Source organism: Polypterus senegalus, unplaced genomic scaffold (assembly GCF_016835505.1).
Source record: "Polypterus senegalus isolate Bchr_013 unplaced genomic scaffold, ASM1683550v1 scaffold_2976, whole genome shotgun sequence".
In the NCBI taxonomy this organism is placed as follows: domain Eukaryota; kingdom Metazoa; phylum Chordata; class Cladistia; order Polypteriformes; family Polypteridae; genus Polypterus; species Polypterus senegalus.
Window position 1 is genome coordinate 1 of NW_024384930.1, and position 24,834 is coordinate 24,834.

General features: G+C 41.1%; 2 protein-coding genes and 1 long non-coding RNA gene across 4 annotated transcripts; 2 read left to right on the plus strand and 1 right to left on the minus strand.

Annotated features, from left to right (window-relative positions):
* The first annotated feature begins 1,377 nt into the window (after positions 1 to 1,377).
* On the plus strand, positions 1,378 to 2,835 carry LOC120522159 (DNA polymerase eta-like). The gene has a single exon (XM_039743289.1). It carries the CDS (start codon positions 1,516 to 1,518, stop codon positions 2,413 to 2,415), a length of 900 nt encoding a protein of 299 aa, XP_039599223.1. The 5' UTR covers positions 1,378 to 1,515; the 3' UTR covers positions 2,416 to 2,835.
* Positions 2,836 to 2,895: 60 nt separating this feature from the next.
* Positions 2,896 to 23,947, plus strand: LOC120522158. The gene is made up of 3 exons (XR_005632304.1): positions 2,896 to 3,290; positions 5,054 to 5,179; positions 23,880 to 23,947. It is a non-coding gene; the product is annotated as an uncharacterized LOC120522158 (long non-coding RNA).
* On the minus strand, positions 9,553 to 24,288 carry gtpbp2b (GTP binding protein 2b). Of its 2 annotated transcripts, none has more exons than XM_039743288.1 (7): positions 24,085 to 24,288; positions 22,154 to 22,373; positions 21,631 to 21,739; positions 19,012 to 19,070; positions 17,490 to 17,661; positions 14,352 to 14,516; positions 9,553 to 11,510 (listed from the first exon to the last, which is right to left on the minus strand). In XM_039743288.1, the coding sequence occupies exons 1-7, from the start codon at positions 24,200 to 24,202 to the stop codon at positions 11,337 to 11,339; spliced, it is 1,017 nt and encodes a 338-aa protein (XP_039599222.1). In that variant the 5' UTR covers positions 24,203 to 24,288; the 3' UTR covers positions 9,553 to 11,336. The 2 variants fall into 2 exon arrangements, with proteins under 2 accessions (XP_039599222.1, XP_039599221.1); XM_039743287.1 differs by having other exon boundaries at positions 21,631 to 21,766; positions 24,085 to 24,286.
* Between the last annotated feature and the right edge of the window lie 546 nt (positions 24,289 to 24,834).

Consider the following 24,834-nt stretch of genomic DNA (forward strand, 5'->3'; position numbering starts at 1 on the left):
ATATATATATATAGATATACATACATGCATACACACACTAATAAAAGGCAAAGCCCTGACTCACTCATCACTAATTCTCCAAGTTCCTGTGCAGTTAGAAGGCTGAAATTTGGCAGGCTCATACCTTACAGCTTACTTACAAAAGTTGGGCAGGTTTCATTTCGAAATTCTACGTGTAACGCTCATAACTGAAACCTATTTTTATCCATATACTGTAATAGACTGCAGTTCGATGGCCGTGGGAGGAGTTGCGTCTCGCATCATCACGCCTCCCATGTAATCACGTGAACTGACTGTGAACGCAGTACGTAGAAAACAAGGAAGAGCACCAAAGAGCGCTGAAGAAAAAATGCATTACACAATTGAGAAGGCAGCAAAAGAATATGAAGCGAGTGACGCATACAAGCATATTCATGAGTGTAGCTACTTCGGAAACAAAGCACGGTGTAAACCTAAAGTTTAAATTAAGTTCATAGACAGGCTGCCGCTAGCATTTGTCATGCCCTCGACTAATACGATATTTGCGAGATACAAGTTTAATGAGAGGACGCAGGGTATAAACGAGAGTTTTGATCACTTTGTAACTAAGTTAAAATTGCTGGTGAAGGACTGTGCTTATGCAAATTCCGAGAGACTGTGTTTGTGGAGGGATTGACAGTTAAGGCGGGTGGGGGAGTCACGTCATCATCTCCCCTCCCATTCACCTCATTTCATTCACTTCATTTCGCTCCGAGCTGAGCTCCACAGCTAACGCGGTCTTGCGGAAGCAACTTCGTCATGCTGCCACCAAGTACTCACAGAAAAATCCACAAGTTAATACACACGCTGTCTCTAGAGTTTCTCCACACTCTGAATGTATTCCTCGCATCCCCGTTATCCCCTCTGATCTCCCATTTCAATTCAAATGCCTCAAATTTCCAGTAAGGCTCTTGCTTCGTGATGACAAGTAATAAATCTCAGGGACAGACCCTACAAAAGGTTGCCATTGATTTGAGGCAAGCTTGATTTTCTCCTGGACAACTATACATTGCATTCTCAAGAGTAAGCTCGCACAGCTTGGTCATATTACAACCGGAGTGCTGAACTGACAACGTGGTATACAAAGAGATCCTTAACAGATAGTTATTGGTATATTTTCCCTCAGTTTAAAAAAAAACACCACAATGTTCTTTTGTACAAATATTATTGCCATGTTTGTGACAATTCCATGGAGCTTGATTTGTTGAAACTTGTACAAAAAAAGGTCAGTAATAAGGACACCATTTATTATTCACACTCAAACACGTAAGGATAGGATGATATGATATAATTTGCTTCAGACAGATTTTACTTTTCTTCTTCTTCCTTTTTTTTTTTTTTTTATTTTTATAAATAGTTGCCCTTGTTGGAACAGCTCCTGCATTACACTCTTAAAAAATGATCACATTTTAACACAACTTAAATAGTAAAATAAGCAGACATTACTTCATAAAACTTTTTTGTTCTCATTATTGTAAAATCCTGTTTGTCCAGCTAATGGCATCTTGTCATTTTAGGTCTCCTGCACTTACTTTGCTTCAACTGTCAGCCAGTAAGTTCACAGAGCGTCCAACCTCACTGGCCTCTGGAATTACCAGCTTCTTGAAGAGTGAAGTAATGCCCACTCCGTGTGCTACAGATAACAATCTAATTCCCTCTGCCTCTAGCCCAAAGAAAGCAAATTCTGTAAAAAAACCTTTGACAGGCATAGAATTATTTTTCAAGAGAGCATCAGAAAAGCAGGAAGATGAAACATTAGGATGCCCACTGTATCCTAATAATACAAAATTGTGTTCATCAGAAGGCTCAGAAAGTTCATTTTTAAAACATTCCCAAGTAAAACAAGACACTGGGGATTTCTTGTTTTTTAATAACAGAAGAACAAATTCATCAAGTATGGTCATGGAAAATGCTACAGGTACTCTAGAGCTGACCAGTCAGAAGACATATCGTTGTGGTTCAGAATCTAAACAGGAGGAGGATTCGGGTTCTTCTGATAAACAAATTCTGAACGGCTCTAAAAGCACAATTGCCTCCAAAGATGTTGCAGTTTCTTGTGAGAATAAGGACAAAGAGGCAGCTGTGCCCAACAGTATTGCAGTAGAAGACTTGGTAGAGTGTGAGAAATGTGGTAAGGATATACTGGTTTGGGAAATGCCTGAACATGCAGATTATCACTTTGCTGTTGAGCTCCAGAGCTCATTTTCTCCCCCTAGTGCACGTCCTCACAGTGAACAGCCCCAGGCTACCAATGTCCCTTCCCGAGGAAAAAGTAAAAACAAGGGTTCACCTGGGCCCAGTCCTAAGAGAAGCAAGCCACATATCGGCAACCAAACACTGGACTTCTTTTTCAAAAAAAAATCTGTGACCAGCGGCCTGCAAGACGGGACCGAGTAGCAGTTTGTGTACTGCCGAAGTACAAATCAAGTTTCTGAATTTTAAAGCCATTTATAACCTCTCTTTACAGTACATAAAAAGCTCTCAAATTAAAAGAGCAAGCTTATGTTCACATTTAAGATTTGTGATCATGTTAATCTCAGTGTGTGTGTTTGGAGTATGCAGTTGTTTTACAATAATGTACAGTACTGGAATGCTACTTTTAAGTATTTGGAGAAGCAAATCTGCCATAAATGCAAGTCGATGGTTTGCCTGTAGATGGAGGTGTTGGACAAGTTGAAGGTCCTGAGAGGTGAGGTGGTTATTTCTTCAGGCTGTGATGTTTGAGAATTGATAGTTTACAGTATTCTAAATTGTCCATAGTGTGTGTGTGTGTGTGTGTGTGCACGTGCCCTGTGGTGGGCTGGAGCCCTGACTGGGGTTTGTTTCCTGCCTTGCACCCTGTGTTGGCTGGGATTGGCTCCAGAAGACCCCCGTGACCCTGTAGAAAGGATATAGCGGGTTGGATGAAGGATGGATGGTTTGCAGCAGTTATTTTTTTATTTTTTAAAGCTTTACACGTACTTTTGACAGAAATTTTCTCAATCTGAAATACTTTGACAGCAAGGTGTTTTAATATCTGAACAGCTAATAAAGTCTTGAATGTTTTGTTCTGTAATATAAATATTTTACATCAGGAAGTACAGTATATTGTAGTTGCATAATATACAGTATAAAATAATTAAGCTGAATAAGATCATTTCCCACATTATTACAGTGTATGAGAAGCCTAAGGAGTATTTCTTTTTATGTTGTTTAATAATACAAAACATTTTTATTTTTTTGCATGGCGTGAGTGATGAAAATGGAACAGGTGGACTGATGACTGAAAATTTGTATGTATATATAATTAAAGTTTAAATGAACTGAAATTCATGTTTTGTGGTTTTACTTCAAAACTCTATTTATTTAAGAATTCTGTATTTCTTTCCCGCTTTTGTCATAATTCTTGTAATATATTTCATTTGCACCTTTGATGTTTACTTGTAGTAAATTCGTAAATTGATTTTCATATACCTGCCCTTTTTCTGTGATGTATCATTTTTCACAGTTCATTTGTCTTCATCTTTTATAGATTTATTTACCACCGTGTTTATCAACCAGTGTGCTGCGGCACAGCGGTGTGCCATGAAAATGATAGTGTAGTGCATCCGGGTCTGAGCCTGAGAGGGGAACACCACCTTGGGTGGTTCACACCGGTCTGAGCAGCTTGTGATCGCCGTATTACAGACACATCACTTCGAGCACTTCAGTTGCGTCTCCGGGCTGCTAGAGTCCATGTCGCCAGTGGATAGTGGGCATATGAGTTGCCACTGAGGCGGAGTGGGGTTGGGCAAAGGGACAAAGCAGCTGGGAGCCGCCAGTAAAGGGGTCACGAAGATCCGTGGCTGTGAACGCTGCTCTGCTAGTCCCACCCCTTCGGACAGTTAAGCGCAGGTATGAGGTATCACGTGTCAGTGGTTGGTAAGAGAGGGTGTGCCGTGGGATGGTTAGGGTTACAAAAAGTGTGCCGCCAAAGAAAGGACGTTGGGACACCCGAGTTACCAGATTTTAACTGATATGATCATCTTTAAAATGTGGTTGTAAAACATCATCTTATATATAAAAGTCTACGCGTGGAAGTGCGAGGTGGAGTCGGGCTAAGGGCTCCACGTCCGAGGAAACAAAAAAAAAAAACTCGCTTCGCCGCTAATAACACAAGCGAAGCCAGCACGTCAGCAAAACGACACCTCCGAAGAAAGACAAAGTCGCTTAGCCGCTAACACTGGCGAAACAGTAGGCTGGCTATCCCTTTTACTTTTGCACAAGCGATGTGAGCACGTCGGCAAAAGAATCCTCCTAGGAGAGAGATGGCCTTTCAATTAATTACCTGACTTCTCTACAGTTCAGTTTTTTTGGTGACAATTTCAATAGTTTCTAGGACCCTGGGCTTACACAGCATGGGCTTACACAGCTAGTTGCTTATAAATATATATTTTATTGTCTTTGTTTATTGCAGTGGAAACAGCAAAGAGAATACAAATGGTTCTCCATACTGATATCATGTATTAGGTTGTCCAAGCACCATACAGTATGTCCAGAAAGTCCAATGTGGTTTGTTTGCTCTTTTATTTTTTCAGGTGATCCACATATTTCAATTGTGCGTACTTGAAGCTGGAATGAAGTGTTAGTGTAGTGTGGTTGGGAGCTTTAAGGACGGCTCTTTCAGACTCCTAATTATCTTGACTTGTCGAATGGGTTGTCTGTTCTTGAAGTGTCATTTAAACTTGTTTTCTTGTCATCAGAGGGATGTTGCTAGTTACACGTGTTCTGCTTTGCCACACAGAAGTGCTTTCAGGCAACACATTCACAAAGAGACTCATTTAAATGTTAGCTGCTCCACACCAGTGGGGTCCCAGGCTCAGCCCTGCTGGTTTTCACCATTGGCAGGTCATTTGTGTTTAAATAGCTGACATCTTTTTCTTTTCTTATTTTGCATTCAGAAAAGTACAAATTGAGTCTAAGAACTAGTGTAAAGTTTACGTTGATAAAAAAAAATGCCAAAGCTTTAAATGTTTTTTTTCTTTTTTCCCCTTCCTGCGGGGTTTGCCCTCAATAGTATCTGAATACTGACAGTTAAGGACAAGTGAGCCGACAGAAGTGCAAACACGGAATGCTTAAGGATGGCGTATTTATAAGCATTGGTTTTAAATAAACCGAAGACGAAGGAGCAACGTATTACAAAGTAAGAGAAAAAAGAGAGAATTTGTGCGATTCTTGGATGTCTTTTGTTCAGGTGTGCTTGCTGCTGTTACTGATTCACAGTCCAGAGTAAAGTCGCTTTTTCATCTTGACATCTACTTTACATTTGTGAGAATGTACAAAAGCAGTGTTCTTGCCCCCCTGCACTGATTGACTTGCAAAATGTTTACCTGTTTCTTTGGTGAAATGACACCCATCATCTAACCGGCTATACCCTAACTACAGGGTCACGAGGGTCTGCTGGAGCCAACACAACGCAAGGCAGGAAACAAACCCCGGGCAGGGCGCCAGCCCACCACAGGACACCCCCCACTAGCACACACTAAGGACAATTTAGGATCGCCAATTCATGTCTTTGGACTGTGGGAGTAAACCCACGCAGACATGGGGAGAACATGCAAACTCCACGCAGGGAAGTCTTTTAACTGCGAGGCAGCAGCGCTACCCACTGCGCCACCGTGCCGCCCCCTCTTTGCCGACGTGCTCCCATCACTTGTGCATTAGCGGCTAAGCGACTGTCTTTCTTCGGAGGTTTCCTTCTGCCGACGTGCTGCTCGCTTGTGTATTCGCCGCTAAGTGAGTGAGTCTTTCTTCGGAGGTTGCATTTTGCTGACGTGCTGGCCTCGCTTTTCATATCCTTGGTAGTGGAGCCCTTAGCCCGACTCCACTTCTCACGACCGGGCCGGACAGACGCACACACTTCCACGTGTAGACGTTCATATACAAGTTTTAGAGGTTACCCCTTGCCTGATAAAGGGCCTAAGCTGCCTCGAAAACTTTCATTTGTAATCTATTTAGTTAGCTGATAAAAGGTGTCATTTCACCCTTCTTTCTGCTGTATCAATCTATGGCTAACAGGGTATATAAGCTTTAGAGTGAAATTCGTAAATTGATTTGGTGAAATGACATCCATCCATCATTCAACCCGCTATATCCTAACTACAGGGTCACGGGGGGTCTGCTGAAGCCAATCCCACCGCAAGGCGCGAACACACACAGCACCAATGCACCTAACCTGCATGTCTTTGAAACCCCCGCAGACACGGGGAGAACCCGGGAAGCGAACCCGAGTCTCCTGTGAGGCAGCAGCGCTACCCACTGTGCCACCGTGCCACGTGGTGAAATGCCAGGTGTTTCAAAATTATGACTTCAGAATATGTTTTTCTCTTTAAAGCGTAGTTCATATCTCGGATAGTGCGTGCTAAAAAAAAAAAAAGCAGTACAGAAAAGTAAGGATCAAATGACTTGAGGGAAGATCCCGTTTATGAGGCAATGAGGGCCGTCTGATGAAACTGAGGCCAGTCAACTGTAATTGCAGGAGGGTTGTGCCCAGCTAGACGCGCAAACTTACACGGCATTTCGTCAGTTTGGACTTCAGCATTCTTTAAACGTGTCTTATTGTGACGGGTGTTTTGCTGCAGATATACACGCCCAGAATATATTTGGATTGTGTTTTTGTGGCTTTAAAAACTTAAAGGTACATCTTAATACTTTTGCCCTAACCTTAAAATAAACCCAGCCAGAGCTACTGGTATGCTGTGATCTTGTTTTCTATAGGGTGGTCCAGATCTAATTATGCAATGTTCATTACGCTATAACTTAAATTTATTACAAAGAGAATTCACAAAAAATTCTTTTTATTGCCGATAGATGGCAGCACCTGCCCTGCATTCCAAAATGGTGGGGAGACGGTTGATGTCTAACAGCGGGTACGATGTGTTCGCCTTTTCATAATTGCATAATTAGATCTGGACCACCCTGTATGTACGGTTAGCTGTGTAAGGCTGTGCTGTAAAAAGCCCAGGGTCCTAGAAACTATTGAAATCATCAGAAAAAATACTGAAGTGTAGAGATGTCAGGTAATTGAAAGGAAGTACTCTGGGCATCTCTCTCCTATAGGAGGTTTCGTGTTGCCGACATGCTTGCCTCGCTTGTGCATCAGCGGCAGGACCAAAAGTTAAAGGGTACCGTTTTTTCGATGTGTTTGTCTCGCTTCTGTAAACGCGAGTCTCTCTTGGGATGTTTCATTTTGTGGATGTGCTCGCCTTGCTTCTGTATGTGCGGCTAAGTGAGTTTTCTATTTCCTCGGAAGTGGAGCCCTTAGCCCGACTCGACCTCTCACATCCGTGCCGGATAGACAGACAGACCCAGAGACAGACAGACAGACAAACAGACAGACGTTTATATATAAGAAGAGAAGGCAAAAAACAAAAAAAAACAGCAAATGATGTAAAGTTGGTTTTAGAAATATGAAGTCCTGCATTGGGAATGCCTGGGAATTCCCAAGGAAAAAGCTGGAATCTGTATCTGGGCACAGGGACATCGGGGCTAAGCTGCTGCCACCGCGACCCCTCACCAGGAAAAGCAGGTGGGAAAATGAGATGAGCCTTGGGCAGCACACCACTGAGCAGCAATGATCTGAAATACGTGAGTATCAGCAGGCACCATGACACACACAACAAAACACTGACGCAAGTAAAACAAGCTTAAACGTTATTGGGTTTAAGATGATGAGCGACATGGAGCCAGCGCAAGGTGAACTTCAGCTGGAGGGCAGGCTCAGTAACTCATTCATTATGTCACAGTTCATTAAGAACTGGAGACTAAACATAGCCATCTTGTGTTTAGGGAGAAAGAAAAGCAAATTGTATGGCAGCCAGGAGAAAGGCTGCAGTAAGTTTAACAAGAAGTTCTTTTTTTTTAATACTGTATTCATTTTTGTTTTTGTCATTCATTTTTTTACAGTATGATATTCTTTTCCATTTAATGGTTTCAGCCCACTCTTTATACTGTATATAATACGGCTGTCCATTTGCCTGTCCAGGATTTTAAATTGCAAACAGTTTGACCTGAAATTTGGTACACATATACTATGTGACGTCTGCTATACGCTTTCGGGGTGATGATTGACCTCCTAAGGTTATTCCTCCGTTTATTTTATTGTATTGTAGAATCGACGCTCAGCAGCGGCCAGCAGGACCCCGTTCTCATCCCCACCACCTTGGCCTTCACTTCCCCTACCCTCTTCATATCCATCCATCATCCAACCCACTATATCCTAACTTGACTTGCAAAATGTTTACCTGTTTCTTTGGTGAAATGACATCCATCATCTAACCGGCTATACCCTAACTACAGGGTCACGGAGGTTTGCTGTAGCCAACACAGGGCGCAAGGCAGGAAACAAACCCCGGGCAGGGCGCCAGCCCACCGCAGGACACACAGCCCAAGCACACACTAAGGATAATTTAGGATCGCCAATTCATGTCTTTGGACTGTGGGAGGAAACCCACGCAGACATGGGGAGAAACATGCAAACTCTATCTGCGAGGCAGCAGCGCTACCCACTGCGCCACCGTGCCGCCCCCTCTTTGCCGACGTGCTCCCATCGCTTGTGCATTAGCGGCTAAGCGACTGTCTTTCTTCGGAGGTTTCCTTCTGCCGACGTGCTCCTCGTTTGTGTATTCGCCGCTAAGTGAGTGAGTCTTTCTTCGGAGGTTGCATTTTGCTGACGTGCTGGCCTCGCTTTGCGTATCCTTGGCGGTGGAGCCCTTAGCCCGACTCCACTTCTCACGTCCGGGCCGGACAGACGCACACACTTGCACGTGTAGACGTTCATATACAAGTTTTAGAGGTTACACCTTGCCTGATAAAGGGCCTAAGCTGCCTCGAAAACTTTCATTTGTAATCTATTTAGTTAGCCGATGAAAGGTGTCATTTCACCCTACTTTCTGCTGTATCCATCAATGGCTAACACGCTACAACACTGTACTGCTATGTAAGCTTTAGAGTGAGATTCGTAAATCGATGTGCCGTTTATACTCGGTGTTTACAATGTGAGCACAGACATGCCCACCGTCACTAATTCATTTGAAGGTCTGGATTAAGCTGGCATCCTGGGTTTCGAGTCCATTTCCTTACCCACAGCACCCGCATACCCACCACACATGAAAGGCTTCATCAGATCGAGCTTTATAGACGCAGTCGGACTGTCTCAGCCTTGTTACTCATGAAGTTCCTACGTTGCATCAGCCTGCTCTTTTATTCGACTGAAACTGTAAAACACTTGCCGAGAGATCTGAATGTCAAACAATGGGGTCGGTCGCACTTTCAGGCGTGCTGTGTGGTTTGTCGTTGGTCTGCTTTAGAGCCATGGAGGGGCTGCTGGAGGCGGCGGCGGGGGCCACACGTGTGTTGGTCAGGATTGGATTCCAAGGAAGGCAGTGCTGCTGCTTTTTTTCTTACTTGACTCCAGATCACTTAATACAGCGTTCATTTATCAGGTTTATTTAACTCGGGAGACACAAATGTTAAATGACAATCAAGTTTTACTCAGGAAAATTGAGACACACAGAAGAAGATGAATAGAAATTTATTTATGTACATTATATATACACAACTCACATTTGTACATAAAACTGGTGTTCATTTTGAAAGGCAACAACAAATAACGTGACCTCTGATCACGCTAGAATAAGGGTGGAAGGATTTATACTTCAAACAAGAAAATGCCAGTTTGGCCTCCCACGTGTCCCTCTGACTTTTACGGCAGTCTAACGGTATCTTTCATGTACGGTATTAGAAAATGGCGGACCGTTTAAAACAGCAATGTGGCGACTTAGCAAATGTGTTCTGCTAACCGTGGCCACTGTGGATTTGCCTCCAGTTCCGACTACTCAGTTGAAGCGTTTGATCCTTTTCTCATCCACACAGTGGAAACAACTGCTGAGGTGAGCGAAGAAAACTGGCATCAAGTGACGTTTGTTTTTATGGTTAGCGACTTTTACACAAAAGGGTGGGACTGTAGGAAACGGAGCGGCCATTGAGTGGCAGAACAATGATTGTTGGGTTTAACACCCTTGAAGCTGGACTAGATGAGAGACGGACATGCAGGCAAGATTTCACACTTTATGCAAAAAAATGAACAAATGAAAAATGAACATCCAGATTCTAACAAAAACCCCAACCAGTTTTAAACCCAAAACGGTTTAACTTTTTACATGCAAGTGACGTTTGTAGAAGAATAGCACCATTTAAGACAATACACTCCTGCTGCCACGGTGGCTAACTGGAGATGACTTTGTGACTCGCTACGATTTAAGCCAGTGCCGAACTCTCAAAGTGTTTTGCTGTCTTGCAAGAATGAACTAAAATTAGAGGGACAGATCCACAAAAATGGCCTATTTGGTGCTTTTTTAAAAAATAAATAAACGAGAACAAGTCCAGTTCTTCAAGGTCCGTCTAACTGGCTTTAACTAAGGTGGCCCTCTCAGGAAACTCCGCTTGGCTTTTGTACCTCTCGTCTCTTTACGGTTGTAGTTTATTTGCCACTTGCTTATTCTCCTTCAACTGAACTGCTGAGAAACATCTTTCTAAAATGCATTTTATAAAACAAATCTACTCAAAAGTGTTGCAATTTAAATGAACTGAATTAAATATGCAAGATTAAAAACATATGTAAATACACTGTGTGTACCTGAAAGTCGGTATGCTTTACTCTTTTTTCAAGATGTCACCGATTACAAGATTGAAATAAATGAGCAGCGATGTCAAGACGAGCTCCAAATGACAGCCACAGGTCAAGTGGTACCCAGAGGAGTGGAACGGCTCCTTGTGTCAGTACCGGACTGCTCCATTACGAAGTACGGCGTTAGAATTTGACTTCTCAAAACGTTTCAGATAACAGAAGAACGCATGGGAGTGACGATGCCGGCCTCGATTTAATAAAGGGTAACGGGGATGGAGGGGCTGCAAAGCAAGAACCACCAGATGGGCCAAGTCTGGAGGACGCGAGGCTCTCTGACTTCGGTCGTTTTGTTTGTTCAACATTAAAACTTAGAAATAAAAGAAAACCTCCTTAAAAAAGCGACCTTATTTAAAAACAGGAATATAAAAATAAGGGGGAGCACATTACGAAGGTAAACGTGTTTTTCCAACTTTTTGTGTGCATCGTTAATTTTTTTCCTTTCCTTTAAATCGAGCAGCAAATATGAAGACAGACACCACAGCAGGACACCGTAAACTGGCACCAAGGCACGAAAGCAAACAATTAGGGACATGCGCTGTGACAGCGGGACCCCCATTGTCCTCCTTGATGCCGAATCCAGACTTAAGGCGGTTGTTTCATAGTGATAAGCCCTTCACTCTTCTAAAGAATGATTCTGATTTATCAACACTGGGTGCAGGTTTGTAACGTGTCCGATCCCTTTAGTAACTCCTTCCCGGAACAGTAACTTGGCTCCAACTTTCAAATACTCGGGGTGTTTAATGAACTTGAACCGCACCACAGCTTTCTCACCTGTTCGCAATTCATCCTGTAAGCAAGGAGAGAGAATGTCACAAAGTTAATTTGATCAATGGGGGGGTCAGGGGGCATTCTGTTCAACTGCCAGGCCAATCCAGCGAGGGTCCAGGCACTGACAAAGGTATCGGCGTGCTGCCCACCCGATATAGTGAGGGGGGTTTGTAATTAGTCATGCAAGTGAAAAACTGTCAAATTACACCGGAAAACAACGCCATAAAAAAACAAAATGTTGAAGATTATAATACACATCTTTTAGCTGAATACACATCTTATTTCCGATCAACTGCAACAGTTAAGAATTACAAGAAGCATGAAATTAACTTTTAGCGATTCTCTTAATGATGCTTCTTGTCAGCCAGCATTGATGAACTCCACTTGGCCCGATTGCCCCATCCCATGGCTACACCAAGATTAGTAGAGAAGAAGGCGGCCAAGTGTGAATGCAGAATTGATCCTTTAGCGCCATGCTGCTTGCTCTTTGTACCCTGGACACAGTTTGGTGCTCGATAGAAAATTCAACAGAATTCTATCTAAAAAAAAAAAAAAATAGGCTCTTGCATTTTATAGTCATATGGAAAAGTTTGGGATCCCCTTTTAATTCTTTGGATTTTTGTTTCTCATTGACTGAGATTTCAAAGTAGCAACTTCCTTTTAATATGACATGGCTTATGGAAACAGTAATATTTCAGCAACAGTGACATTAAGTTTATTGGATTAACAGAAAATATGCAATATGCATAACAAAATTAGACAGGTGCATAAATTTGGGCACCCCAACAGAGATATGACATCAATACTTAGTTGAGCCTCCTTTTGCTAATCTAACAGTCTCTAGACACCTCTAGCCTTTGATGAGTGTCTGGCTTCTGGATGGAGGTATTTTTGACCATTCTTCCATACAAAATCTCTCCGGTTCAGTTACATATGATGGCTGCCAAGCATGGACAGCCTGCTTCAAATCATCCCATAGATTTTCGATGATATTCAAGTCAGGGGACTGTGGCGGCCATTCCAGTACATTGTACTTCTCCCTCTGTATGAATGCCCTTGTAGATTTTGAACTGTGTTTTGGGACATTGTCTTGTTGGAATATCCAACCCCTGTGTAACTTCAACTTTGTGACTGATGCTTGAACACTATCCTGAAGAATTTGTTGATATTGGGTTGAATTCATCCAACCCTCGACTTTAACAAGGCCCCAGTCCCTGAACTAGCCACACAGCCCCACAGCATGATGGAACCTCCACCAAATTTAACAGTAGGTAGCAGGTGCTTTTCTTGGAATGCGGTGATCTTCTTCCGCCATGCAAAGCACTTTTTGTTATGACCAACTAACTCCATTTGTGTCTCATCAGTCCAAAGCACTGGCTTGTCTAAATGAGCATTTGCATACAAGCGACTCTGTTTGTGGTGTGAGTGCAGAAAGGGCTCCTTTCTCATCACCCTACCATACCGATGTTCTTTGTGCAAATTGTGCTGAATTGTAAACGATGTACAGATACACCATCTGCAGCAAGATGTTCTTGCAGGTCTTTGGAGGTGATCTGTGGGTTGTCTGTAACCATTCTCACAATCCTGCGCATGCACCGCTCCTGTATTTTTCTTGGCCTGCCAGACCTGAGCTTTAACAGCAACTGTGCCTGTGGCCTTCCATTTCCTGATTCCATTCCTTACAGTTGAAACTGACAGTTGAAACCTCTGAGATAGCTTTTTGTAGAACTTCCCCTAAACCATGAGACTGAACAATCTTTGTTTTCAGATCTTTTGAGAGTTGCTTTGAGGATCCCATGCTGTCTGTCACTCTTCAGAGGAGAGTCAAAGGGAAGCACAACTTGCAATTGACCACCTTAAATACCTTTTCTCATGATTGGACACCCCTGTCTATGACTTTCAAGGCTTAACAAGCTAATCCAACCAATTTGGTGTTGAAAGTAATCAGTATTGAGCAGTTACATGCATTCAAATCAGCAAAATTACAAGGGGACCCACATTTTTGCACATCCAGTTTTTCACATTTGATTAAATTTCATACAACTAAATACTGCTTCACTAAAAGTCTCTGTTTGGTAAACCCCCCACTACTCAGATGTTCCTAGGAAATGAAAGACATGCCACTGTTATCTTTTTTGTTGAAAGTAAATTATTATGCAAGCGGAGAGGGGTTCCCAAACTTTTTCATATGACTGTAAATGAGCTAATGGGGTCCCAATGTGGACACACACACACACACAAAAAAAAATTACCAAATATGTACACTATGAAGTAAGTATGCATGTACTCCCAAGATGCCGATTCTTCTACTTTCGGCTGCTCCCATTAGGAATCGCCATAGCAGATCATCTTCTTCCATATTTTTCTGTCCTCGTCATCTTGCTCTGTTACACCCATCACCTGCATGTCTTCACTCTCCACATCCATAAACCTTCTCTTAGGCCTTCCTCACTTCCTCTTACCTGGCAGCTCTGTCCTTAGCATCCTTCTCCCAATATACCCAGCATCTCTCTTCTGCACATGTCCAAACCAAACTCCCAAGATGTGGTTTAAAAATTGGAATTATTCTAAGTTTTAAAGCTTTTTTGCATATTGGGATCCTGATACCATTTTGCTTCATTATAAAACAGAAGAGCAGACTAGTTTATTAAAATGAATACAATATTCTTCAGTTTAGAAAGCAGTCTCTTGTGACAAATTAATATACACCATGGTTGTAAAGAAATAACTTTGCCTTATCTTTTAAGTTATACCTGTGATTATCAAAGCATACTTCCCTGATCCTTATTTATTTATTTATTTATTTTTTTGGTTAAATGGTGAAGCTAAATAAGTCTTAATCCAATCTGTGTTTACTCACCTTCCCATGCAAGTATTCGACGATTGCGGTTTGCCGTACATTCCCAACATGGACAGTGACCTGGAAACCTTTCCGGAAAGTTTTGGCATGGAACAGAAGTACAATCTCTGCTTCAAACATCCAGCATATGGTTGGTTTCATCTCTGGGCTCACCATCACCATTCCCTGTTATTTATAAATGCAGGAAAACATGTTAATTTAGAATCCACTGACTTTCTGATCCTGCTTCATTCAGTGCAGTACCACATGAATTGCTGGCCTGGAGCTGATAAGTATGCTCAGAGGTGCACTGTTGTTTCGTTTCCCTGTGACCCTGTATGCTTATCAGCAAGAAAATTTACATGTACCATAAATATACAAATTTTATGGCATTGATAACAAGCAGCATCTTTCATGTAACTGACAAGAACTTTTTCAGTCCCAACACTGATGAAACCCTTCTGCTTTAAAAAGCAAATCAACAACAGTAATCACCAAACAATTCAAACAATTTCCATTAATTCCAATAAAAACAAGAATCATGGCTTCAAATATTGCTCAGATAGTGGTGGGTGGGTTAATGTTTGGTCCTTTATATTGCTAATGGCAGTTATGATTCCTAGTATTTTAATTGATGTATTGCTCACCTGATGAAATCAAACCACCAAAATGAGAACACTGTGGTGGGGTGAAATGGACTGAAGAGCAGTACAGTTACTCAGATGCATCTATCTATCTATCTAAGTTGGTAGACCATCACTTGACCCAAATCTTACCAATGTCTTTTTTTATTATTAAACAAAAGGTGATGTGCATGGGAATAAAAAAAAACAAACAAAAAAAAAAAACACAACAGTTTAGTGTTAACCTTCAAAGTAAAGTGAGCTTATTGGCATTTCTTCTAGTAAATGAGGTCTTACAGAGATAGACTCGTATTCAATCCCACTTAAATCTAACTTGGGACTGCAGGAGCCTGAAGACAATTCTGGTAATGCTGGTCATTATGTTCACTTTTATTACAACCACTTCAGAAACCCCACACCACCCACATTTTCATCTAAGGTTACTATGGACTAAAGCCTACCATGTTGGTGTTGGCCAAAAGGCATAAGCCTACCCATAAAGGAGATAACTCTCCATTTTAATCACCACACATTGACATTTTCTTATCACCCACTGGCCCAATTCTTTTTATCTTGCATGCAAGAGGAAACCTAAAAAGGAAAGAAAATGAAAATGGGGAATTTCACCATCCATCCATCCTCTTCTGCTTATCCAAGGTCAGGTCACGGGGGCAGCAGCTTGAGTAGAGATACCTAGACTTCTCTCTCCCCGGCCACTTCTTCTAGCTCTTCTGGGAGAATCCCAAGGTGTTCCCAGGCCAGCGGGGAGACATAGTCCCTCCAGCGTGTCCTGGGTCTTCCTCAGGGCTTCCTCCCGGTTGGAAGTGCCCGGAACACTTCACCAGGGAGGCGTCCAGGAGGCATCCTGATCAGATGCCCGAGCCACCTCATCTGACTCCTCTCGATGCGGAGGAGCAGCGGCTCTACTCTGAGCCCCTCCCGGATGACTGAGCTTCTCACCCTATCTTTCAGGGAAAGCCCAGACACCCTGCGGAGGAAACTCATTTCTGCCGCTTGTATTCGCGATCTTGTTCTTTCGGTCACTACCCATAGCTCATGACCATAGGTGAGGGCAGGAACGTGGATCGACTGGTAAATTGAGAGCTTTGCCTTATGGCTCAGCTCCTTTTTCTCCACGACAGACCGATGCAGAGCCCGCATCACTGTGGATCCTGCACCAATCCGCCTGTTGATCTCACGCTCCATTCTTCCCTCACTCGTGAACAAGACCCCGAGATACTTGAACTCCTCCACTCGGGGCAGGATCTCTCCCCTAACTTTCACTCATACACTAAAATAAACCTGAAGCCCTTGGAACCTGCTAAGCCAGGCACGTGATAATGAGCTAAGGACAGAAATCATTTAATTTCATTGCTTACTGGAAAATGTGCTAAATTTTATTCAAGAAATGATCAGCCTTGCAGAGCCACACGTGTAATACGGAGAGAATTTTGTTTGAAACTGGGTGAGAACAATTAGAAAGCTCACCGACAGTTTTTAAACCAATCCAGCGCCTCATGGAGGCGACGCTCAGAATACTGGGCCAGTGTTTCTGAACTGTAAATATCTGAGGTGCTCTTGCTAACCTGACCTGACAAGAGAGTAAGCATCTGATTATGATAAACTGTCTACAGCCAAAACATATTCTAAAAAGGCCCCAATTCAATATTTCTGTTGTATTTGCAAAGAGCAGCTTGCATGTGTTAAATATAAACATGACCTTTTGCAAGGGAAAAGCCTCTCAATGGTTTATTGTTGATGATAGTGTCTTATTTGATTTAAAGTTATAAGAATTGGCAACTATTTGTAAAAATATGAATTGCAAAATATGCATTCTGAATAAATAGTGTGTCATGTCCTGTCAAAAGGAGGTTAAAAGGACAGTCGATAAGAGAGCTGATAATGAAGAGCCACTAGATATGAAAATTTCACTCAAAACACCCCCCTAAATTAGTAAATGTGCCTAATGACACAAACACCATTCCAGCAGACTGCACGGCATCCACCTACTGCTGCACATTTAAACAAATAACCAAGTGAACATTACTGTCTAATTAGAAATGCAAAGGCGCTATGCCAGAATATATGTGCAGTTTTAACACATGGTGGCGTAGAGCCTTTTCAGAGATAGATTTCACTGCTATTCACAATAAACTTTTTATTTAGTTGTTTCCAGATGTACAGTTTGTTCTTGTTCAAGAATCACATCTGGCCCCAACAGAGTAGGAAAACGTTCTCAAAAGCAAAGTTGGCATTTATCAAGTAATCCATTTCTCATCTCTCTCTGCATCATTCTTTTATTATGGTAAAAGAGGCATTATAATAAAATGTACAGATTGAATCTAATGAAGCAGTGTGAACAGAGTGGTTTTAAATGTAAAATTAAATGTGACAAAATTATAAAATGTGTAATTTATTTTTGTAGTTTTTCACTACAATGTTCAAAACAAAACTGCAAACATTCTATTTTTAATGGATAAAGCAAAAATATTATTAACAATCTTTAAAGTCTCAGTTACGGGTTGAAGAATCTGACCTTCCTGAGGAGTGATCTGTCAAAATTTCCCAGGGCGAGGGTGGCGGCCTGTCTAGCTCGTAGAACTCTACAGGCTGAGCGGTTCCGCTGAATGCTGCAAACCTTCAATCCCAGGAATTTTCCATCATCAGTTGGGCCAACAACAAGCTGCTCTCCCTCTCGGCAGATCCCACTGAGTAGAAAAACAAAAAAAAAGAAAAGGAAATTGTGGAAAAAAAGCACCTTGAATGCAGCAACGATGCAATATTCTCAAAGCTGCTTTGGCTGCTGTTAACTGTTGCCTAATCGAGCAGCACTGGAAAGAAGATAAGAGCCAGTCCTGAACAGTGTGCCAGTGCCAGTTAACCTAACATTCAAGTCTTTGGGGATGTGAGAGGAAAACCTGTTTTAACACAATACTCTGAAAATTAAAACAGAAATATGGTAGAACAGACTTTTACTCCTTGAATACAAAGGACAACTAAGAGAGCTCTTCATTTGTACTGAGGTCTGGTCTGTTTCATTCCTTGTAATTCTAAACAGAAAAGAATTGGACAGAAATTTCTAAAACAAAAAAACTATAACGTCACACTGGATTGCTGGCACCCTTATGTAAAACTCTGGTAGTAAGTCTATGGTGGCTGCCAAATATAAACCTGTATGATGACCAAGGCTACGTCCACAATACTAAGTTTTTAAATGAAAACAATCTTGAGCCACACTAGCTTTTCAGACTGTTTATGGAAGCATCTACTTCCACAAAAAAATAACTAAAAATGCAAATGGTGTAGACATTTACCTACAGTAGACATTTGTACATCAGAGGAACAATCCTCGAATGAATGGTCACACCACCGAATTTATCGGTAAACTATAATGAACTCTATGTCAATTATATTGGAATGTGGTTTTCTTCTGTGAAGGCTGACCAATCAGGGAATGAGATATTGTAATAAGCAATATCCAGTCAGGGAAGGGCTATGTAATCGGCACGAACAAATCAGAGCACAAGTCTCCATTGTCAAGTGTTAAAAATACTAGAATGGGTGCGGACAAATACATAGCAGTGTGGATGAAGCCTCAGACATTCCTTGTGTCCTTAAGCCAGCTCTGTAGCTCTTGGTTAATGCTCATTTTGTAGTATGGCCACTTTGGATCCCATTGTCCTTTATATGAAGCCTAACCCTAACCCTATAGCTGTTATTCCTGCTTTCTAATTACAACTTTTTGGTTTTAGGCTCTAATCTTTTTCTTTTTGCTTTGTAAACTACTATATGCCATTAACAGCGCTACAAGCAAACCTTATTTTAAAATATTTGTGATCAATAAAGCACAATGTGCTAGACAACAGGGGAAGTGACAATAACTTAGGACTGAGATTCAAATGTGACTTAATGGCTAGAGGTCCAATTCATGGTGTGTTCTGCTTTCTTTTTGTACTGACAAGGACTTGATGAACATTTTCATTTCCCTCAGTAAGTACCATAGGCAGCCCCTTCTCAACATTATAAAAAGTGACCTGCAGTTTCAAGACATTACTGACCTGTAGAGGGTTCCACCAACAACAGTCCCAACATCTGGTACGGTGTAGATTTCATCAACCTATGAAAATTACACCCATACAAATTATTAATACAGTCTCTTTTTAATAAAAAAAGTTTAAACTTTCTACTGTAAATACCCCATTGATCATAAATTGATCGTTTAACTTGTGTACAAGTGACCTATCACAGCCATTAAAACAAGACTGCCTCTGCTCTGCGTGGATCCCATTTCAATTCAATTAGACAAGTCAAGTGACTTTATTGTCGTATCATCCATTTGCAGTATTGCCACATACAGTGGCACAAAATAACAGCAGCACAGTGCAATATATACATAAACACAGAACCAGTGCAAGACAGGAAAATAACTATAGTGTACTATAAAGAGATAAAATAAAAAATAGGTATACAAACAGATAGTAATAAGTATTAACAACTAGTAAAAAAAACAGTAGTAACAAGTGTAACAAATGTACTATATTTAAGGTTGTGCACCATTGTGACCTTGGGTTTAAAGTAATAACTACACATAACTGAAGAGAGACATCACTGAAAGGTTAAAAACAGTCGGTTTGTTTTAAGATGTGTATAAAGGAAAGCTTCAGCTTACACCTTTGAGTTAAAAAATACACCAATCGGCCACAACATTAAAACACCTGCCTAATTACAGTATGTGTAGGTCCCTCTCATGCACCCAAAGCAGCTCTGAAGATGTCATGTGGTATCTGGCACCAAGATATTAGCAGCAGATCCTTTACGTCCTACAAGTTACCAAGTGGGGCCTCCATGAATTGGACTTGTTTTTCCAGCACATCCCACAGATTCTCGATTGCACTGAGATTTAGGGAGTTCTTGGCCATGCTTCCTCAAACCATTTCTGAACAATGTTTACAGTGTGACAAGGCACATTATCCTGCCGAAAGAGGCCACTGCCATCAAGGAAATACATGGTCTGCAAAAATCTTTAGGTATATGGTACATGTCAAAGTAACATTAACATGAATACCAGGATCTGAAATTTCCTAGCAGAACATTGCTCAGAGCATCACATTGCCTCCGCTGGTTTGCCTCGGCATCCTATTGCCCGCTCAGCCCTAGGTTAATGACGCACACATACCCAGCCATCCACATGATCTCAAAGAAAATGTGATTCATGCTTTTGGTGGTGGACAGGGGTCAGCATGGGTACACCAGCCTGTGGCTAATGCAGCCTTATACACAGCAAGCTCTGAAGCACTGTGTGTTCTGACACATCTCTCTCATGGTCAACATCAAGTTTTTGAACAATTTGTGCTACAGTAGCTCTTCTGTGGGATCAGACTAGATGAGCAAGCCTTCAATCCCAACACCCATCAATGAGCTTTGGTCAGCCATGCCTGTTATTGGTTCACTAGTTGTCCTAACTTGGACAACATTAGGTAGTTACTAACCACTGCATATTGGAAACACCCAGCTAAACCTAGCCTTTTTGTAGATGCTCTGACCCAGTCATTATCCATCACAATTTGGCCCTTGTCAAAGTCACTCAGATTCTTATGCTTGCCCATGTTTTCTGTTTCCAACACATCACCTTCAAGGATTATTTGTTCACCTGCTGCTTAATATATCCCATCTCTTAACAGGTGCCATTGTAACAAGATCATTATCTGCCAGTGGTTTTAATGTTGTGGCTGACTGGTGTACAGAAGAGGAATTTTGGGGCGAATGAACACACGTGTTAAAGGTCTCCCTTACCTATAGCTTACTCAAAACTATTTCTCAAAATTATTAGGACTGAGGGGATGATTTGAACAGGAGAGTGCAATGGCAACCTATTTTCAGTACCCATGCCACTAAGGTTTTTTTAAAAAAAATAAAAATAAAAAAGTTATTATTGTTATTGTTATTCTGGGAATTGATGCTCGATTCCTAGCCAGTACTATCTGTGTGGAGTTGCATGATAGCTCAAAAGGGCTTTCTTCCCACATCCAAAATATTGTGCGTCAGGCTAATTCACTACTCTAAATAAGCCTATGTAATATTTACATGTATTACAGTGTCCTTTGATTGACTTTTAGTACATCCTTTTATGATGAATTAACAGTACAAATACAAGTCTACTGTTAAGAACTTTATGAGCACCACCAAAGTAAGACGTTTATTGCCGGGGGTTATCTGAAGACAATAAAATAAACAGATTGTGGTTCCATGACTCTATAAGACTTCATACAATGACAAAATAAAATTGATCGTCCTTTAAAAACTGGTTCTCATCTGAGATGTGTTTATTTGAAACAGACAGCAGAGCTTACAGGAAGCTCAACAAAAATGGCTGCAAGCAAAACTCTCTACTTTCAAAGTTGCATTCTAAGCTATTTTATACTTGTTTTTAAAATGTCTACAATAAAAGCCGACCTGTAGAAAGTTAAGTTAAATTGGACTGCACCATCCACATGTATTTTCTTTTACAAGTCATTTGGCAAATCTAGAATTAAAAACTTTTGATCATTTTTTTTCCGTACATCTAAAGAAAAAAGTCACAGTCATCAAGTGTGTACAGATGGACAACACAGCTCAGTCTAAAATGGGGTTAAGGTTGGCTGTGACCCCAAGTAAATAACCTGCTAATACAGACTGACCTGAAACTCGGTGAGTTGCTGCATGAGCTCCTCCTGTTCTTTGCTGTTGCTCAGGGGTGGAAGGATGTTGAAGAAGACCTTTAGCAAATCTAAGTTTTCCCCAGAAACACTAGAAAATGTGAAGATGGGAGTGATGCTGCAAAGATAGGATATACTTAAGCAGCTGAGCATTATTAAAAGGGTGAGACTCAAACATCAAAAGTGCCTTAACCACCTTGAGGTGGTGTGTGCTGTGAATGGCACTTTATATAATTAAGACTGACTGATTAGGATCTTGAAAGTGCTCAGTGTTTCACAACAAGAGGTAAGAAGGCCTTCAGTTTGCTTAGTCGATATACAATAGCAAGCTTCCATTACCGTAGACTCCTCTTACCTCATAGAATAATACATGCAAACGCTATTCAACATTTGCCAAGTGAGCAAATATTACTACAAAGTAAGAGTAATGGAAAGGCATAATTTATATAAACTGAAGAGGCCCCTGGCAAATGGCTTGCAGATGATTTACTGCTCATTTCCTTACCTGGGCGACTGAGCAAACTGCTGGGCAGCAGTGACTGCATCATCAGCATTATCCACCACCATTGGCACCTTATTACAGCCCGGCTGCTTCAGAATCCTCTCTAGCTGCTTAACTGTGCGCTCTGTAGTGCTCTTGCTGCACAGGTCCACCTTGCTAACCACAATGAAGATAGGCACTTTAAGAGCCATGGCCAAACCCAAGTGCTCTCGTGTTGTGCCAGCTGGAGGAAAACAAGATGGAGATATAAACACTTTGTAGGCCAGACAGAAAATAAACCGGACATAAAACTCACTGGTGTTTCTTAATGGTTGATTAAACTGCATAAATGGCATTGTAAAGATATGAATGAGAGCTTATCTATACATGGAAAAGTAAATCAAATGTCACGACACAAAACACTGTTTACAAATGTGTACACAGCAATCTGCAGCAACTGATAAAGTCTTAGCTGTGCCACTTGATATATGTGGTGTGATCTGTCTACCGTAAAGTATATTTATAAGAAAAAAAACAAAAAAAACACACTAACCTAATACATTGTAAGCTGCCCATCCTAAAAGCATCTTTCAACTATAGAAACAGTAATTGTTACCAACATTATCAAAATGTGGTGCCTGTTGAATCAATGACTGTTCATTAAGTGGCTGTGTGTGAGTTCATCCTGTAAAGAGACTAGTAACCCAGTCTGGCACAGAGTCTTACCTGGAAAAGCCTTGAAACTCACTGACCTTAACTCACAGAAACCAAGTTCAGAAAAGGCGGGAAAAAAGTGCCTGCACGAGACTCAAGTGGCCCTTACTTATATTTGCTAGAAAGTGCAACAACAGATAAAGAATACATACGGATTTGAAAAACATACTGTGCTAACAAATTAAATGAAGATGGTTTGGAAAATTAGAGATTTCTGTCAATTGCCAGCCCAGGTTTATCTGGTGAAGTCCATTTCACAGCTGCACATCATGATGCATTACACACAGTCCAGTATGGTTGGGGACACGCTAATCAGGAATTAAAGTTTAAATAGACATAAGTCTAACAATCAACTGTCTACCTAAATCTTTTCAACTGAAATCTGGCACAAATATTTGAGTGTAGACAGATACATAATGACACAGTTCAGAAAGGAAAGCTATGCTGGCACCAAGAAATGAAATGACCACCCTATTGATAGATTGATACATACACACACATTCAGTATAGATGATTTTTATTTAAAGATCTTCAGTAAAAAGCAAAAATTTTACCCGGGGGGCAAAAAGTTTTCTCTGTCTATCTAGGACAAGACACACAATTGTAACAGCAGCTCCATATAAAAGTATGTGTTAATGAAATACATGCAGAAGAGAATTTTTGAGTTTGGTGAACAGTCAGGGCCATCAATAATACCTTTGTGATCAGAGCCACAGAAGAGATGCTACAGTACTGCCCAGGTTATACACTTAGTAATAAACTTTTTTCCCCCAGAGCTTTGCTGCCGACATCGCCTCGTAAGAAATGGTACTAAAGCCCAACAGGGGTAAAGAATTTACCCAAGGGCAGAGACATACTGACACAATGAAAGTAGCATTTTCATTTCCATGACTCTCAAAAAAAAAAAGACCATTTGTATTGACTTTGTATAGGAGCTATTTATATATTTCTAAATTATTTATTACGGCTTGTTGCAAATGCTTTGTACTTATTATACATGCATTCTCTATGATAAATTACATCTGTTCATTTTTAGGTATTGCTCTGGAGAAATGGATTTGAGCTGGAAGCAGAGGAAAGACTAGCAGTTCCACAAGTACTGGCTGAATGAAACGCAACTAATCTCTGGGACAACTCGCTCTGCCACCTTTGGAGCGAGAAACATTACAAAATGAAATTAAGAAAATGACAGGAAGCACAAAGACAGTGCATGACAGATGCCTTAATAAGCGCAGCCTTACCTATGCCTGTATTTGCTCCAACAACCAGCATAGCAAAGTCTGGGCAGTAACTGGTGAGGCCAAAAATGGTAGTTTTTAGGTACTTGTGATGTCCGGCCAGGTCAATAAAAGTGATCATCTTGGAAGCACTTTCACAGATCTCTTCTGCAGTTCTTGACTCGCTATAGTTGACCACCTAATAGCAGAAAGACGGTGATTAATGCAAGCTTGCATACATTGAAATTAAAGTGAAATAACCTCATTTGCTATTTAATTTTCAAAGTCTATGTGCAAGAATGCTGCAAAAAGTCAGATTAAAATGAGCTAGCCACATTTGCGATTTCATTTTCAATACGCAAGAATGCTACAAAAATGAAAAATGAAATTAAATAACCCAATTTTCAGACTAAAAAGCAAAGAAGCTGCAAAAATGAAAGGTAAAACGCATTTCCAATTTTGCATTTTCATTTTTGAAGTTCTCAACATGAAAACAACATGCGTCAATAGGCAGGGCTTTGCACCTTAATTTCCCACAATTCTTTGTGCTTTATAGCTGTAGTGCCACCTCGATCAATTGAATACTTCTCACTTCAACAGTTTTTAATTCACGCAATTTTGATCTTTTCACCCTCATACTGCAAGCAACTCTGCACAGTTTCATGAGCTTTTCCAACTACTGTGTCAAAAGGCAAGCAGTCCTTTTAAGTATAACAAGCCACTCAAAGAACCCTGTAAAGTGCAGCGAATCCAGCCATTGCAGCATTCAGTGCT